The sequence below is a fragment of the Dipteris shenzhenensis genome, chromosome 28 (assembly GCF_047967505.1).
Source record: "Dipteris shenzhenensis isolate YYH24624 ecotype China chromosome 28, Dip_SZ_1.0, whole genome shotgun sequence".
Taxonomy (NCBI): Eukaryota; Viridiplantae; Streptophyta; class Polypodiopsida; order Gleicheniales; family Dipteridaceae; genus Dipteris; species Dipteris shenzhenensis.
This window is the reverse complement of record NC_141623.1, coordinates 14,071,866-14,090,057: the sequence shown is the minus strand read 5'-3', so window position 1 is coordinate 14,090,057 and position 18,192 is coordinate 14,071,866. Positions and strand designations below refer to the sequence as shown.

At 43.7% G+C, this 18,192-nt stretch overlaps 1 protein-coding gene and 2 pseudogenes across 3 annotated transcripts; 2 read left to right on the top strand and 1 right to left on the bottom strand.

The window, feature by feature from the left end:
• Nucleotides 1–2,521: 2,521 nt before the first annotated feature.
• On the top strand, nt 2,522–6,094 carry LOC147883215 (uncharacterized). 2 transcript variants are annotated; one of them, XM_087399934.1, is made up of 7 exons: nt 2,522–2,769; nt 2,970–3,065; nt 3,141–3,264; nt 3,347–3,918; nt 4,070–4,187; nt 4,626–4,910; nt 5,046–6,094. In XM_087399934.1, exons 1-7 carry the CDS (start codon nt 2,522–2,524, stop codon nt 5,856–5,858), a joined length of 2,256 nt encoding a protein of 751 aa, XP_087256060.1. In that variant the 3' UTR covers nt 5,859–6,094. The 2 variants fall into 2 exon arrangements, with proteins under 2 accessions (XP_087256060.1, XP_087256061.1); XM_087399935.1 differs by lacking the exon at nt 2,522–2,769 and having other exon boundaries at nt 2,980–3,065; nt 3,149–3,264.
• Nucleotides 6,095–7,030: 936 nt separating this feature from the next.
• LOC147883214 (putative inactive receptor kinase At2g26730 pseudogene) lies at nt 7,031–8,540 on the bottom strand (annotated as a pseudogene).
• Nucleotides 8,541–8,728: 188 nt separating this feature from the next.
• Nucleotides 8,729–12,024, top strand: LOC147883213 (uncharacterized; annotated as a pseudogene). Its single transcript, XR_015543746.1, has 8 exons — nt 8,729–8,808; nt 8,925–9,017; nt 9,218–9,313; nt 9,389–9,512; nt 9,595–10,166; nt 10,318–10,434; nt 10,873–11,157; nt 11,293–12,024. The product of XR_015543746.1 is annotated as an uncharacterized LOC147883213 (transcript).
• The last annotated feature ends 6,168 nt before the right edge of the window (nt 12,025–18,192 follow it).

Sequence of the window (18,192 nt, the reverse complement as noted above, 5' to 3'; positions counted from 1 at the left end):
GTTTTCCTACGCTCATGCATGATACATGGTGAAAAATAAGGAAATATTCTTTCCAAGCATGAAAATGGTACCCAATTGGCATGATACTTTTCACAAGCCTTAAACTAGGTTATTTTAAGATCCATGGAAAGTATCATGCCCATGAAATACCATTTACATGGCTAGAAGCACATCGATGCATGTTTTCCTATGCTCATGCATGAAGCATGGTCAAAAACAAGGAAATATTTTTTCCTAACCATGGAAATGGTACCCAATGTGCATGATACTTTCACAAGAATTGAAATCCCCTAGTTTAAGGACCATGCAAAGTATCATGCCCATCTAGGTACCATTTTCATGGCTTGAAGACCACCGATGCATGTTTTCCTATGCTCATGCATGATGCATGGTGGAAAAAAAGGAAATATTCTCTCTGAGCCATACAAATGCTACTCGATGGGCATTATAATTTGTATGAGTGTTAAACTAGGTGATTTTAAGGATCGTGCCAAGTGTCATGCCCATTGGCTATCGTTTTTATGACTAGAAGCACACCAATGCATGTTTTCCTTCCGAAAATGCATGATGCATAGTGAAAAACAAGGAAATATTCTTTCCAAACCATGAAAATGTGAGTAAAATGGTACCTGATGGGCATGATAATTTTCATAATACTTAAACAAGGTGATTTTAAGGCCCGTGCAAGGTATCATGCCCATCACCATTTTCATGGCTAGAAGACACTAATGCATGGCCTAGGGGCTTGCTAGGAAACAAAGTCTCACTATCAGTTGGAGAACAGTCAGTGTATGCGTAATGGTATCCAATCTGCATCAGACTCTATGAGTACATAGTAGTTTTCCCCCATTAGATTCATGAGGTAGCTTAACATTTTTTGGATCATCAAAGGAAGATTACAGAGTCCTATTAGTAAAAGAGATTTTTGAGGCCTTTATCAATGTTGATATAGATGGAAATATCAAATTTTGTGAGTTTTCCAAAGAGGTTTTTGATGAAAATATCAACAAAATAGATTCATGAGGTAGCTTAACATTTTTGGATCATCAAAGCAAGATTATAGAATCCTGCTAGCAAAAGAGATTTTTGAGGCCTTTATCGATGCTAATATAGATGGAAGTATCAAATTTTGTAAGCTTTCCAAAGAGCTTTTTGATGAGAATATCAACAAAATAGAGCAATGGGATTTTTTTTTTTGTTAGGATCCATCTTATGCATTTTTTGTCATCATGCATGAATTATGTAATAACATAGTAATGTAACAAGCAAGTGTTCCCTTTGTAGATGTCTACAAGCTCATCAGAATCCAAAGAAGAGTCTAGTAGAGAAAATATTTATTAAATGGCCTTGTGTGATTGTACATGATGCAAGGACAAATAAGGAGAGTACACGATATATCAATCACACACATAAAGAAATATGGTTGTTTCCAAGAATTTACTTGATGTTGAGTTGAATGATGAGGAACAAGTCCCATTTTGGCTAGTTTATGAGTTGATTCAATAATTCTTTTCATATACTGTTCCATTCTTGCATGCAACTTTTTCGAGTCGATTCGCTAATTTCTTTTCATGCAAGGAGATGAACTTGTTCCGAGAAGTTTGAGAGCACATGCATTGTATAATCATCCTCATGAGTTAATGTTGACCCAAGGATATTGAAACACTCTAGCGCACGATCATAGCCAAAAGAGCAACAGAATAGAAGCATTAAAGAAGAAGATGCACTGTATGAGGATGGAAATAATGGAGGGCATTATAAACACTTACTCTAGTGCTCCTTCACCCCAAGATGAAAGAGATGAAGATGTTAAAGGGGTTAGGGAGGAGAACATGGGTCCTGAGAAGAGGAGAGCTTATGATGTGAAGCAAGCACCATGTTATATGAAGGGGCTAGCAAATCTCATCTTGGAACCATTCTTCTTACCTTAAATTTACAAGGAACCTATGGATGGTTAGACACTAGTACGTTTCTTTCTTGTCGTAGACGGGTCATGCTACTTGTAGGTAGAAAAGTAGTCTTAAAGAAGCATATACGTGTTCGTTGGATTCAAATGGGGTCGTGCTTGTAGGAAACAAATGAGTCTACATGAGCATTGAAACTCAATGACTCAACTTTGAGTTGGTTAGCAACATATTGTAAGAAGAGTTGCTAAGAGCTCATTCCTACACCGGGAGGGCTTAGTTATGAGACTTCCCTCTTAGCACGTTGAGACCATAAACATATGGAAATTGCCAGAGCACCAAACGAGTGGAGGAGGGAATGCGCCTTTTCCTCTTGATAGGGTGTTGGAGGCAAAATCATGTAGCATCAAAGGGCAATGGGCAAAGAGAAACCAAAAAGTCTAAAGGCTGGTAATTAAGGTAAAGATGATAGAGGCAACGAAATGAGGGACTATAAATAATCCATGCTAATTAATTAAGTAGAAGACGAGATGGGCAATTTTCTTGCCACCTTGCGCCCTTTCTTCTTCTTCTTCTTCTTCTTCTTGTGCAAAGCTTAAGCTGGTGATCCGTCTTGCATGGCCATGGACCTCGACCCCTCCAGTGACGATTTACGTATCTTCAGACTCAGCGTCGATGTCCGGAGCTTCAAAGCTGGGTTGCGCCTTCCCATGAAAGCCATCAATGCTTTCGTCCGCGTCCACCTGCCTCCCGAAATCATCAACCTCGCCATGACTGCCGGCAACCCTGCCAAGTTGACTGCTCCCCTTCGCACCCATCCCCCTGTCATCGTCCAAAAGGGCTCTGAAATCGCGCTCTCCAATGGGTCAGTCTCTTTCGTACGCAATCGCCTTGTCCACTATTGCTACACAAATTGAATCATGGACAACGCATCCTCTCTCTCACTCAAATTTCTTTTTGGGCGCTCTTTGACTTGTTTCGATCGGTGTGATGAAATTCGGATGTGGATCGTTGTTGTATAGATTGGCCTATGCTGATATGTGGCTGGTGCACTACTTCTTTCAGCTACGTTTCTCTGGAGTTGCCTGCCTCCGTGAGCGGCCTTGCAGCCGCACTTGCGCAGGATCCTCGTCTCCAGGCGCAGGTTTTCCACCGCGACAAGTAAGTCTGCAAGATTTCTTTCATTGCAAAATGTACAAGTCTGAAAGAAAGGAGTATCTAAGGGATACTTTGCAGATATGCAGCCGACAGTTTGATTGGTTCGGCGTCGATTCCCATGGCGCCTCTGATGAAGGAACCTTGGCTCGATGGTTACGCTCCTGTGTACTCTCCCAATGACAAAATCGAGCAAGAGGGTCAGGTATGATCAACACTACAATTGGCATTCAAGGATTTTCCCCTGCTTGCTATTTTCTTAGCTTCTGCACATTTATGATCTGTAGGTAAGCATTGGAAATCTCCGTGTGGTGCTTTCTGCTGAAGAGCTAGGCCCAGCGACCAGACCATTCCACAAACCTCTTCAAAGGACCATTGCAGACGCTGAAACTATTTCACCCATTCCAAGTCTAGAAGATTCTTTCTTAATCTTAAAGAGAAATTTTAATGAGAATTTGCGATCGAAGGTTGTCGGTGTTCAAACAGAGTCTGAAGAAGTCCGTGATGAAAAGCCACTAAAAAGGCCTTCTACTACAAAAGGGGATACAAGCAGGTTTAAAAAATTGAAACCAATAAAAGGGAACGAGGAAAACGTTTTAAAAAATGCACTAGCTAGTATCAGTCCAGATAGTGTCCTTTCAACTTTGCAGCCAGACGATATGTTGAGAAAGCATGAACTAGTCAAGGAGTTTGAGAGGTGGCGTAGTGCCCAAGAGGTAAAGTGGCGCGCAGATCTCAACGAAAAAGAGGGTAAAAAAATGGCAGCTCTTGAAGCAGAGTGGAAGCAGAAAGAGAAGCACCGAATCCTTGATATTGATAAAACTCGTGCAGAGCTTACCAACTTGGAGACTAAGTTTCGGTAAGCATCTTGCAGATTAGCAAATGAATAAAAGCCGATATTGCCTGTTTTGATGAGAATTCTCTTGTAAGTAATTATTGGTGTGCGATTTTTAGATTGTATAGTTTCTTATGCCAGCACGGTATGTTATGGGATTTTCCATTGAACAAAGAGCCAAGCTTTTTGCGTTGGAGAAAAGAGAGAGAGCACTCGTTCTTGCTGAGGAAGAAGCTTCTTTAAGACGAGAAGCTTGGACTCGAGAATGCGCCCAGCGTGCTGCTGATGCAGAGGTAACTAACAATTCCCAATGTCATTATACCACAGATGCATCCTTACACAGGAACACATGTTCATACTAGAACTAGACTTAAGCACATGTCTACACACAGCAACATGCCAAACAAATGTATAGACACAGAAATGCATGCACCCTTCCACATACATGCATCATCCATGCACGTGCACCCTCTACATGCACAAGGCTATCCGTATGGGACTTTTCCCCACATTCTTAATATGGTGTTTTGTATCTTGATCTCGTGTGCCTGTGCCACTAATGTTGTGAATTGCAATGCCATGCACAATCTTGAAAACTATTTCTCAGTTACTGAAAGTATTGAAAGCTTGTACAACTTTAATTGTTTTTCAAGCCAGCAGCAACTTGAGCTCCTCCAAAACGGAGGCAGGTGAACCAAAAGCTTCATTCTCCCTGTAATGTGAGTATGCAGGTGGCCGTCAAAAGATTGCAGTCTGAGTGTGAGCACCGTGTAGAACTTGAACGTACAAAGTACACTGCTTTGAAAGAGCAGCACAATGTTCTAGGGAAGCGACTGGCAACAGCAAATGAAGCATTGGCAGAATTGGAGAAACAGTTTTGTACTTACAAAACTGAGCACTGGAAGACCTCAGAAGCAGAATTGCTTGGTCAGGTTATGCTTTTGAAGCAGCAATATATTGATCTCCAGAGAAGATCTGAACTAGTGATACGAGCAAAGAATGACTACAAGACTCAGGTGCATCTCTCAACTGCATGAAACAAACTGAAACTTGGAGCTGGCCTTATAAGGATGTGATGAATTGCATCATGATATGCATTTCATGGTTTTCTTATGTTGATGAATTTGACGTTAGCTTTCTGCTTTATGAAGGTGTGGAAGATGGCCAAGGAGCTTGCTAAACTTCATCGACAACTTGCACACGACGAGGCAAATCGTCATGCTCAGGATCGTGGGCAGCTTGCTTTACAATCACTCATTGAAGCACAAGAAAGGAAAAGCAATGAGGAAAGGTTCGAGTTACGCCAGTTAAAAGACCAATTGGAGCGTTTACAGATGATGGAACAAACAGAAGTAGCTGCTACAACTGCTGCTGCATCGGCTACAGTTGCACCGGTGACTCGAAATGTCCCTGAGGCACAGAGGGAAGAAAAGAATCCTAGCCCTTCCCTATGCCATCCCCCTCCTGCTCTTCGTGGTAGTGCAAAGAAGTTTGGTTCCATAGGGAATGGCTTGGATGAAGCTACCCAGGTAGATTTAAGTATGGAAGATGCATTCCTGAGTGATATCAGAAAGCATGGAGTTTCATTCATGAGACAAGAAAGGGATGGATTAGACAACTGGTTGGCAGAAGAGTTAACTGCTGATGATCTGTTAAACCATCAATCCAGGACACCTCTATGGGAGGTAGGTCATAAACAAAAATCAATGGCTTTTCAGGCAAGAACAAAAGGCTATCTTGATGATGCTGTGCAGTCACATTCTGATGAAAACAAGGTTATTGATTCTTTTCCCTACAGCTTGCAGCTTTCTGAGTTTCAAAAGTCAGAAATCAGGAGGCTTACAAAACAGAGAGAAGACTTGTTACACACTCGAGTTTATACAGAAGAGGACAGGATAATTAAAGGGATAGATCAAGAGATTCAACGGTTGCAGAGTGTAGATATTAAGAAGATCTTTAGCTAGTATAGCAAATGTTTTGTACAATAAGTTATATTTTCGAACATTACCAGAAGGTATTTGTAAAGACCTTGCTTCAGTGCAAACTATCAAGTATTAAATTCGTTCCATGCACTTGGAAATTATAACTTTTCTAGGCACATGCTTGGGGTAGGCATACGCTAAAAAAAAGTGCTGTGTGTCAGCCTTTCTGCAGTGCCATGTACAATCTTTCTACGGCATTGGCTTTGCTCGGAGAGAGCTAAAACTTGGGGAGAAAAATGAGAGGGAGATTTAATTCAATCAGTCCGTTCCCTTGTACAATTGTACAGAAGGTGCCTAAGGACTCTTGCATCATTTGAAGAATCAAGCTGGCTGCTTCCTGAATTTGCAAAAAGCCTATGTTCCTATGCCTGGGGGGAGGCGTGAAATGTGTATTGACACCAGCTTGCTGCTTGCTTATTACCACTCCCTCTATCCATGATGGTAGATTGCTAATCTCGAGATCCATGATGGTAGACGTTAAAATGTGTGTAGATCATGTAGCTAATGCTCGTTACTTGCAAACCCAACACTGTGTGGGAAGCATTTTTTCTGTTTTTTCTCTTTCGATATGTTGTTTGTGTAGTAAGTTTATTCTGAGGCTGAAACAGCGTTTGTTGTACTATGCTTGTGCCATCTCCGACTGGACTGCATCAAGAAGAACTTTCTCCGATTTTCAATTCACCTTGTTCCAAGCCCGTGCTAGTGTGCATTTCATGGGAACTTTGCTTTGTATTCTATACAAAATGAAATTAAAGTAATGTACTATTCCAAGAACAAGAATAATAAAGAATGAGCTCTATCCAGCTGGTCTCCTGCAACAAAGTGACACCTCCAATTGTTGCCATGTTGAAAGAATCAAAACACAAGTCCCTAGGGCACTGAGTCTGATCTGGTCTCCATTGCTAGGTGATGCGAGATAAATATTTTTGACAATGAAAGGGAAACGAAAAGAATGAGGGTATGGCAACACAACCAGAGAGTTTGTTCACGACGGTGATGCTGGTCGGAAGCTTGGCAGCACTGCTAACACGTTGTCACAATCAGTCCAGTTGCTGCGTTTCAATGTTGTTTTGGATTTCGCAGAAAGGATCATCAATTGCTACAAGAAATCCGTCCAATTGCTGCTTTTCGATCGCACTTCAAAAGAGGAATCCCTACGTAGACTGATTTGTCGAGCTGCTCATATTTCCTGAAGTTTCTGGAATGTGTCCCGCAGACGCTGGCATCCCTGCAGCTGCTACTTCTGCCAATGATTCATTTGATTTTTCCTCAGCTGATGAAGATTGTGTATTGCCATATTCCGTCTCAAATTGCCTCACGTCTTCTATCATCTTTAACACATCCGTCATTTTTGGTGTCTGATCCGGTGCGGTTGATACACAAGTCAAGGCAATGTGGAGCATCTGTACCATCTCCTCCTCTATGTTTTCGTATCTCATCAGCTCCACATCGAAAACTTTTGAAGTCCATTCCTCCCTGACGACAGATTGCACCCATCGCGGTAAGTCCATTCCTTGCTCGTTGGATGTCTGGGAAGGAGCCTTTCCCGTGAGGGGCTCGAGAAGAAACACGCCAAAACTATATACATCAGACTTCTGCGTCACCTTGCGGGTCTTAGCTACTTCGGGAGCGCTGTATCCAACCGTACGAGAGGCGGCTGGATTGGAGTTGAAGAGTATAGATAGGCCGTCGTCTGAAATGCAAGCATCGTACTGGCGGTGGAGCAGAACATTGATGATTGGACGACCTGATATGTTCGTGAACAAATTTGCCACTTGCTCCGTGTACTTGGGCAAGCCCTCGTGCGGCAGCGGTGGCAATTTTCAGTCGCGTCTCCCAGCTTAAGGCAGGCCCTGCAGAGGTCTTGCTGCCTGAAGCATGGACGTCACAGCACCAATCCGTTGATCATTATCAACGTCAAATAGAACAGATTCATCCAGCTATTGCTAAGATGAAAGATGGGAGAACAGGTAGGCATACACTTTATTGGACTATGAATTTCACGCTAATCAGGGACGTAAAAACCCTCACCATGCAGAGCAGCAGCGACGCTCCCAACCGGTAAATACTCGAGAACTAGGAGCTTTTCCTCTTTCGAGTAATAGTATGCGCGCAAAGGAACCAGATTTTTGTGTAAAAGTCTTCCGATTGCTTCCATGTGCTATTCAAATTCTTTGCGTCCGACATTCACGTCCTTGAGGCGCTTCACTACCACTATAGAACCATCTTCGAGGACAGCCTTGTAAGATGTCCCGAAACTGCCCTTTCCCAAAACCTCCGCGGAGGCTCGCAAGAGATCTTCGAGATCGAAGGTATGCCCATCACCCGAAAAGAATACAAGTTTGTTATGCTCAGGCTCCTGCGCCGAGCTGTATTCGTCCTTAGAATCATCTGCTGCTTTTTTGAATGGCCTGGGCCGGGTTGGCTTTGACGCCTTCTTTGCAGAAGATGAGTTGGAGCTGTGCTTCCTCGAGTAGTAAAAAAGACAGCAGGCTCCGATCACTACGAGTAGAGCAGCGTCTCCCACAACTATAAGCACAATCTTTAGTGTGCTGAACCTTGACCGCGCCTTGACAGGTTTGACTGGGGACGTAGAAGGTGGATCGGCGGGCGGACGCGGTGGGCTGGGGCAAGAGGGGAGTGGAGGACCACAGAGATCCGCATTGCCGGCGAATGCAGAGCTCAGAAAGTGTTGCAGTGTCGGAGGAATGCTTCCACTAAGACTGTTATATTCCAAGTTTAGCTACGCAAGGTTGCCACGACTATCGATGGCTGCTGGAATGCTTCCGCTTAACGAATTATTTTGAAGCAGTAATATCTTAAGACGGTCGAGGGTACCAAGGGATTGAGGAATGTCACCTGTGAAGCAGTTGAAGGAGAGGTCGATCACTTTGAGGCTGGGGGTGCTAGTGCCGTTGAAAGGAGCGATCCAGTAAAGAGGTTTCCCTGAAGGAAGAGACTTCTCAGCTGATTGGAAGAGGCGAGATCGGAGGGAAGAGTGCCCGAAAGCCGGTTGGATCTGAGGCTCAGGACTCGGAGTTGAGGAAGCACGCCCGGCAACACTGCCAAGTTGACTGCTCCCCTTCGCACCCATCCCCCTGTCATCGTCCAAAAGGGCTCTGAAATCGCGCTCTCCAATGGGTCAGTCTCTTTCATACGCAATCGCCTTGTCCAATATTGCTACAAAAATTGAATCATGGACAAAGCATCCTCTCTCTCAATCAAATTTCTTTTTGGGCGCTCTTTGATTTGTTTCGATCGGTATGATGAAATTCGGATGTGGATCGTTGTTGTACAGATTGGCCTATGCTGATATGTGGCTGGTGCACTACTTCTTTCAGCTACGTTTCTCTAGAGTTGCCTGCCTCCGTGAGTGGCCTTGCAGCCGCACTTGCGCAGGATCCTCGTCTCCAGGCGCAGGTTTTCCACCGCGACAAGTAAGTCTGCAACATTTCTTTCATTGCAAAATGTACAAGTCTGAAAGAAACGAGTATCTAAGGGATACTTTGCAGATATGCAGCCGACAGTTTGATTGGTTCGGCGTCGATTTCCATGGCGCCTCTGATGAAGGAACCTTGGCTCGATGGTTACGCTCCTGTGTACTCTCCCAATGACAAAATCGAGCAAGAGGGTCAGGTATGATCAACACTACAATTGGCATTCAAGGATTTTCCCCTGCTTGCTATTTTCTTAGCTTCTGCACATTTATGATCTGTAGGTAAGCATTGGAAATCTCCGTGTGGTGCTTTCTGTTGAAGAGCTAGGCCCAGCGACCAGACCATTCCACAAACCTCTTCAAAGGACCATTGCAGACGCTGAAACTATTTCACCAATTCCAAGTCTAGAAGATTCTTTCTTAATCTTAAAGATAAATTTTAATGAGAATTTGCGATCGAAGGTTGTCGGTGTTCAAACAGAGTCTGAAGAAGTCCGTGATGAAAAGCCACTAAAAAGGCCTTCTACTACAAAAGGGGATACAAGCAGGTTTAAAAAATTGAAACCAATAAAAGGGAATGAGGAAAACGTTTTAAAAAATGCACTAGCCAGTATCAGTCCAGATAGTGTCCTTTCAACTTTGCAGCCAGACGATATGTTGAGAAAGCATGAACTAGTCAAGGAGTTTGAGAGGTGGCGTAGTGCCCAAGAGGTAAAGTGGCGCGCAGATCTCAACGAAAAAGAGGTTAAAAAAATGGCAGCTCTTGAAGCAGAGTGGAAGCAAAAAGAGAAGCACCGAATCCTTGATATTGATAAAACTCGTGCAGAGCTTACCAACTTGGAGACTAAGTTTCGGTAAGCATCTTGCAGATTAGCAAATGAATAAAAGCCGATATTGCCTGTTTTGATGAGAATTCTCTTGTAAGTAATTATTGGTGTGCGATTTTTAGATTGTATAGTTTCTTATGCCAGCACGGTATGTTATGGGATTTTCCACTGAACAAAGAGCCAAGCTTTTTGCGTTGGAGAAAAGAGAGAGAGCACTCGTTCTTGCTGAGGAAGAAGCTTCTTTAGGCGAGAAGCTTGGACTCGAGAATGTGCCCAGCGTGCTGCTGATGCAGAGGTAACTAACAATTCCCAATGTCATTATACCACAGATGCATCCTTACACAGGAACACATGTTTATACTAGAACTAGACCTAAGCACATGTCTACAGACAGCAACATGCCAAACAAATGTATAGACACAGAAGTGCATGCACCCTTCCACATACATGCATCATCCATGCACGCGCACCCTCTACATGCACAAGGCTATCCGTATGGGACTTTTCCCCACATTCTTAATATGGTGTTTTGTATCTTGATCTCGTGTGCCTGTGCCACTAATGTTGTGAATTGCAATGCCGTGCACAATCTTGAAAACTATTTCTCAGTTACTGAAAGTATTGAAAGCTTGTACAACTTTAATTGTTTTTCAAGCCAGCAGCAACTTGAGCTCCTCCAAAACGGAGGCAGGTGAACCAAAAGCTTCATTCTCCCTGTAATGTGAGTATGCATGTGGCCGTCAAAAGATTGCAGTCTGAGTGTGAGCACCGTGTAGAACTTGAACGTACAAAGTACACTGCTTTTAAAGAGCAGCACAATGTTCTAGGGATGCGACTGGCAACAGCAAATGAAGCATTGGCAGAATTGGAGAAACAGTTTTGTACTTACAAAACTGAGCACTGGAAGACCTCAGAAGCAGAATTGCTTGGTCAGGTTATGCTTTTGAAGCAGAAGTATATTGATCTCCAGAGAAGATCTGAACTAGTGATACGAGCAAAGAATGACTACAAGACTCAGGTGCATCTCTCAACTGCATGAAACAAATTGAAACTTGGAGCTGGCCTTATAAGGATGTGATGAATTGCATCATGATATGCATTTCATGGTTTTCTTGTGTTGATGAATTTGATGTTAGCTTTCTGCTTTATGAAGGTGTGGAAGATGGCCAAGGAGATTGCTAAACTGCATCGACAACTTGCACACAACGAGGCAAATCGTCATGCTCAGGATCGTGGGCAGCTTGCTTTACAATCACTCATTGAAGCACAAGAAAGGAAAAGCAATGAGGAAAGGTTCGAGTTACGCCAGTTAAAAGACCAATTGGAGCGTTTACAGATGATGGAACAAACAGATGTAGCTGCTACAACTGCTGCTGCATCGGCTACAGTTGCACCGGTGACTCAAAATGTCCCTGAGGCACAGAGGGAAGAAAAGAATCCTAGCCCTTCCCTACGCCATCCCCCTCCTGCTCTTCGTGGTAGTGCAAAGAAGTTTGGTTCCATAGGGAATGGCTTGGATGAAGCTACCCAGGTAGATTTAAGTATGGAGGATGCATTCCTGAGTGATATCAGAAAGCATGGAGTTTCATTCATGAGACAAGAAAGGGATGGATTAGACAACTGGTTGGCAGAAGAGTTAACTGCTGATGATCTGTGAAATCATCAATCGAGGACACCTCTATGGGAGGTAGGTCATAAACAAAAATCAATGGCTTTTCAGGCAAGAACAAAAGGCTATCTTGATGATGCTATATGCAGTCACATTCTGATGAAAACAAGGTTATTGATTCTTTTCCCTACAGCTTGCAGCTTTCTGAGTTTCAAAATTCAGAAATCAGGAGGCTTACAAAACAGAGAGAGGACTTGTTACACACTGGAATTTATACAGAAGAGGACAGGATAATTAAAGGGATAGATCAAGAGATTCAACGGTTGCAGAGTGTAGATATTAAGAAGATCTTTAGCTAATATAGCAAATGTTTTGTACAATAAGTTATATTTTCGAACATTACCAGAAGGTATTTGTAAAGACCTTGCTTCAGTGCAAACTATCAAGTATTAAATTCGTTCCATGTACTTGGAAATTATAACTTTTCTAGGCACATGCTTGGGGTAGGCATACGCTAAAAAAAAGTGCTGTGTGTCCGCCTTTCTGCAGTGCCATGTACAATCTTTCTACGGCATTGGCTTTGCTCGGAGAGAGCTAAAACTTGGGGAGAAAAATGAGAGGGAGATTTAATTCAATCAGTCCGTTCCCTTGTACAATTGTACGGAAGGTGCCTAAGGACTCTTGCATCATTTGAAGAATCAAGCTGGCTGCTTCCTGAATTTGCAAAAAGCCTATGTTCCTATCCCTGGGGGGAGGCGTGAAATGTGTATTGACACCAGCTTGCTGCTTGCTTGTTACCACTCCCTCTATCCATGATGGTAGATTGCTAATCTCGAGATCCATGATGGTAGATGTGAAAAAATGTGTGTAGATCATGTAGCTAATGTTCGTTACTTGCAAACCCAACACTGTGTGGGAAGCATTTTTTTTGTTTTTTCTCTTTCGATATGTTGTTTTTGTGTAGTAAGTTTATTCTGAGGCTGAAACAGCGTTTGTTGTACTACGCTTGTGCCGTCTCCGACTGGACTGCATCAAGAAGAACTTTCTCCGATTTTCAATTCACCTTGTTCCAAGCCCGTGCTAGTGTGCATTTCATGGGAACTTTGCTTTGTATTCTATACAAAATGAAATTAAAGTAATGTACTATTCCAAGAACAAGAATAATAAAGAATGAGCTCTATCCAGCTGGTCTCCTGCAACAAAGTGACACCTCCAATTGTTGCCATGTTGAAAGAATCAAAACACAAGTCCCTAGGGCACTGAGTCTGATCTGGTCTCCATTGCTAGGTGATGCGAGATAAATATTTTTGACAATGAAAGGGAAACGAAAAGAATGAGGGTATAGCAACACAACCAACACAAATTGCTACCACGAACCAGTGGAAACCATGCAGCCTATAATCTACCAGAGAGTTTGATCACGACGGTGATGCTGGTCGGAAGCTTGGCAGCACTGCTAACAGGTTGTCAGAATCAGTCCAGTTGCTGCGTTTCAATGTTGTCTGGGATTTCGCAGAAAGGATCATCAGTTGCTACAAGAAATCTGTCCAATTGCTGCTTTTCGATCGCACTTCAAAAGAGGAATCCCTATGTAGACTGATCTGTCGAGCTGCTCGTATTTCCCGAAGTTTCTGGAATGTGTCCCGCAGATGCTGGCATACCTGCAGCTGCTACTTCTGCCGATGATTCATTTGATTTTTCCTCAGCTGATGAAGATTGTGTATTGCCATCTTCCGTCTCAAATTTTTTCGAGTAATAGTACGCACGCAAAGGAACCAGATGTTTGTGTAAAAGTCTTCCAATTGCTTCCATGTGCTGTTCAAACTCTTTGCGTCCGAAATTCACGTCCTTGAGGCGCTTCACTACCACTGTAGAACCATCTTCGAGGACAGCCTTGTAAGATGTCCCGAAACTGCCCTTTCCCAAAACCTCCACGGAGGCTCGCAAGAGATCTTCGAGATCGAAAGTATGCCCACCACCCGAAAAGAATACAAGTTTGTTATGCTCAGGCTCCTGCGCCGAGCTGTATTCGTCCTTAGAATCGTCTGATGCTTTTTTGAATGGCCTGGGCCGGGTTGGCTTTGACGCCTTCTCTGTAGAAGATGAGTTGGAGCTGTGCTTCCTCAAGTAGTAAAAAAGACAGCAGGCTCCGATCACTACGAGTAGAGCAACGTCTCCCACAACTATAAGCACAATCTTTAGTGTGCTGAACCTTGACCGTGCCTTGACAGGTTTGATTGGGGACGTAGAGGGTGGACCGGCGGGCGGAGGCGGTGGGCTAGGGCAAGAGGGGAGTGGAGGACCACAAAGATCCGCATTGCCAGCGAATGCAGAGCTCGGAAAGTGTTGCAGTGTCAGAGGAATTCTTCCACTAAGACTGTAGTTGCTACAATAATGATATAGAGGTCAAGAAAAAAGTTAACTATGAGACAATTAAAAAACCAGGCACTTAAAAAAGGCAAATGAATTAATTAAAGTAATTACAAAAGCCAACTTAGATAACTAGAAAAAAAATTCAACACATCTTATACATATAATAAACATAGAACAAGACAAAAATGTTCTATAAGAAAGATGTAAGCAAGCTTATATATATATATATATATATATATATATAGCAAGAAAAGGGGAATAATCATTAGTAAAATAATTAAATAATTAAATAATTAACAAAGTGTAAAATAAAATGTAAAGATAATAAATATTAGCTAGACAAGCACTTTCAATAAACTGTAAGAAAGTATAGACTTAAGGAAAAGCACTAATAAGAGAAAATGTAAGAATAAGTGTGTGTGTGTGTGTGTGAATAAAAGGCTAAAAACAAATAAAGAGCCTAACAAAAGGATAAATAAAGAGCCAATAAAATAAAGAGCAAGTCAAAGTCAACCAAATAGTTGACTCGACAAAAAGCAAGAGACTGCCATGAAGCCAACCAAGCTACTATCACGTTGCAACACTTAGAAGTGAAGAGCCAAGTGCAACAAACTGAGTGCAGGCATCACAAAAACTCAAAAGAAGTGTCCAAGCACCTGAGCTTGAAGAATGGCCGGAGTTCACAACAAAGCTGCAAGGGAATGGTATGAGTAAGGGAAAAAGGGTCGGGCGTGAAGCGTAAGGCCAATAGTTTGGCAATGCACACTTGCTGGCAAACCTTGCATATCCACAAGGGTGCAATGGCCGTGAGCACACAGTAGCTGGAGCGGCCATAGTAGAACAGGAGATGCATAAAAGGATGAGAGGCCATGGTGCAAAGACCAAATGGAATAGAAGGTGGTTTAGACCGGAAGGTAGCATAAGAATGGCTTCAATATTAAACCATTTGAGCAAGAGAAGAGAATAAGGCTATGACATCCAAGCAGTAGAGAGCTGTCGAAGCAAAAGGAGCTTAGTAAAAGAACCTTCCATGTATCGTTGCAGAAAAGAAGGGGACTTGGTCATCGAGGACTTAAAATGATATCATTGCAGATTTTGGGGTAGCTTGCAAAAAATGAAGTGGGAGCTGAGGATATCGGTCATGCCATAAAGGAGCTGTTCCAAGAGAAGGAAGTGCACGAAATGGTAGTCTTGCATGCCACCCGATGTGATACCCGAGTTGGCAAAGCATGAACCATGCAGGAAGACCTGAACTAGTAGAACAGCCAAGAGGGAAACATGTAGGAAGGTTGAAGGAGAAGAAGTTGAAGAGGCATGCGAAGGGGACAACATCGAGGGAGTTGTGACAAAAACTAACAACGGGAAAGCATACATGGGAGAGGAGTAGCCAAGAGTGCTGCTTGTGAGAAGCAAAGGTGGCACAGCATGGCGTAGTAAGAATAAGAGACAATTGCAACCAGTTTCAAAGTCCCGATCGTGAATGAGTCAAGAAAATAGTGACCAGTAGCATTGTAGCTCAAATCGTGAATGAGTAATAAAGGCCAAGAAAGCACCGAGAAGCCAAGAGGAAGGAGAGTCAAGATGACGCAAATTATAACAATGACCTGCCACAAGGGCAAGATCAGGAGGCAGGAACGGATCACTGACTTCTTCTTCACAAAAGGTGAGCCCACACGGTTTCGGGTATCTTCACACACGCTACAAGTTGAGACAGGACGAGTAGACGGCATCTCATGTGAGAGACAGATCTGCACTTTATGTGATATGCAAGAGACTGAGACAAAGGATCATTGTTGCCCTTGGATCAATCTAATGTGGTGCTACACTACAAATAGGTGAAGGGTTTCCGAGAGGAGACTCTTCATCCCACTTGTACACAAAGTACGATCCTAAGTAAGGGCCAGTAGTGCCAGTCGCGTAGACGGCCTCCCAACAGATATCATCAAAACAACCTCACCCATGGTAAAACCGTAGGTAAGCCGATGGAGTCCATGTAAGACTGGACCCTCACAACGACTCCATGGATGAAGAGGGACTATACCCGTGAGATTTTGTCACTTCCGGGTGCTGTGCTCCCATACTTAGGACATAGCGATGTCGACAACTCACCTCCCCATCTGTGAAGCCTGATATGACGACAACATGGGGCTGGTGGACTTAGGCCTGCCACAAGGGCAAGATCAGGAGGCAGGAACGGATCACTGGCATCTTCTTCACAAAAGGTGAGCCCACACGGTTTCGGGTATCTTCACACAAGCTACAGGTTGAGACGGGACGAGTAGACGGCATCTCATGTGAGAGATACGTTTGCACTTTATGTGATATGCAAGAGACTGAGACAAAGGATCATTGTTGCCCTTGGATCAATCTAATGTGGGGCTACACTACAAATAGGTGAAGGGTTGCCTAGAGGAGACTCTTCACCCCACTTGTATAGAAAGTACGATCCTAAGTAAGGGCCAATAGTGCCAGTCGCATAGACGGCCTCCAACCAGATATCATCAAAACCACCTCACCCATGGTAAAACCATAGGTAAGCCGATGGACTCCATGTGAGACTGGACTTTCACAACGACTCCATGGATAAAGAGGGACTATACCCATGAGATTTTGTCGCTTCCGGGTGCTGTGCTCCCATACTTAGGACAAGAGATGTCGGCAACTCACCTCCCCAGGTGTGAAGCCCAATATGACGACAACATGGGGCTGGTGGACTTAGGCCTGCCACAAGGGCAAGAGCAGGAGGCAGGAACGGATCACTGACTTCTTCTTCACAGAGGTTGGGCCCACACGCTTTCAGGTATCTTCACACAGGCTACAGGTTGAGACAGGACGAGTAGACGGCATCTCATGTGAGAGATAGATTTGCACTTTATGTGATATGCAAGAGACTGAGAAATAGGATCATTGTTGCCCTTGGATCAATCTAATGTGGGGCTACACTACAAATAGGTGAAGTTCTGCCTAGAGGAGACTCTTCACCCCACTTGTACACAAAGTACGATCCTAAGTAAGGGCCAGTAGTGCCAGTCACGTAGATGGCCTCCCAATAGATATCATCAAAACAACCTCACCCATCGTAAAACGGTGGGTAAAACCGTGGGTAAGCCGATGGAGTCCATGTAAGACTGGACCCTCACAACGACTCCATGGATAAAGAGGGACTATACCCATGAGATTTTGTTGCTTCCGGGTGCTGTGTTCCCATACTTAGGACATAGAGATGTGGGCAACTCACCTCCCCAGCTGTGAAGCCCGATATGATGATGAGATGGGGTTGGTGGACTTAGGCCTACCACAAGGGCAAGATCAGGAGGCAGGAACGGAACACTGGCTGCTTCTTCACAAAAGGTGAGCCCACACGGTTTTGGATATATTCACACACGCTAAGGTTGAGACAGGACGAGTAGACGGCATCTCATGTGAGAGATAGATTTGCACTTTATGTGATATGCAAGAGACTGAGACAAAGAATCATTGTTGCCCTTGGATCAATCTAATGTGGGGCTACACTACAAATAGGTGAAGGGTTGCCTAGAGGAGACTCTTCACCCCACTTGTACACAAAGTACGATCCTAGGTAAGGGCCAGTAGTGCCAGCCGCGTAGATGGCCTCCCGACAGATATCATCAAAACAACCTCACCCATGGTAAAACCGTAGGTAAGCCGATGGAGTCCATGTAAGACTGGACCCTCACAATGACTCCATGGATAAAAAGGGACTATACCCATGAGATTTTGTCGCTTCCGGGTGTTGTGCTCCCATACTTAGGACATAGAGATGTCGGCAACTCACCTCCCCAGCTGTGAAGCCCGATATGACGACAACATGGGGCTGGTGGACTTAGGCCTGCCACAAGGGCAAGATCAGGAGGTAGGAACGGATCACTGACTTCTTCTTCACAGAAGTGAGCCCACACGCTTTCGGGTATCTTCACACATGCTACAGGTTGAGACAGGACGAGTAGACGGCATCTCATGTGAGAGATAGATTTGCACTTTATGTGATATGCAAGAGACTGAGAAATAGGATCATTGTTGCCCTTGGATCAATCTAATGTGGGGCTACAC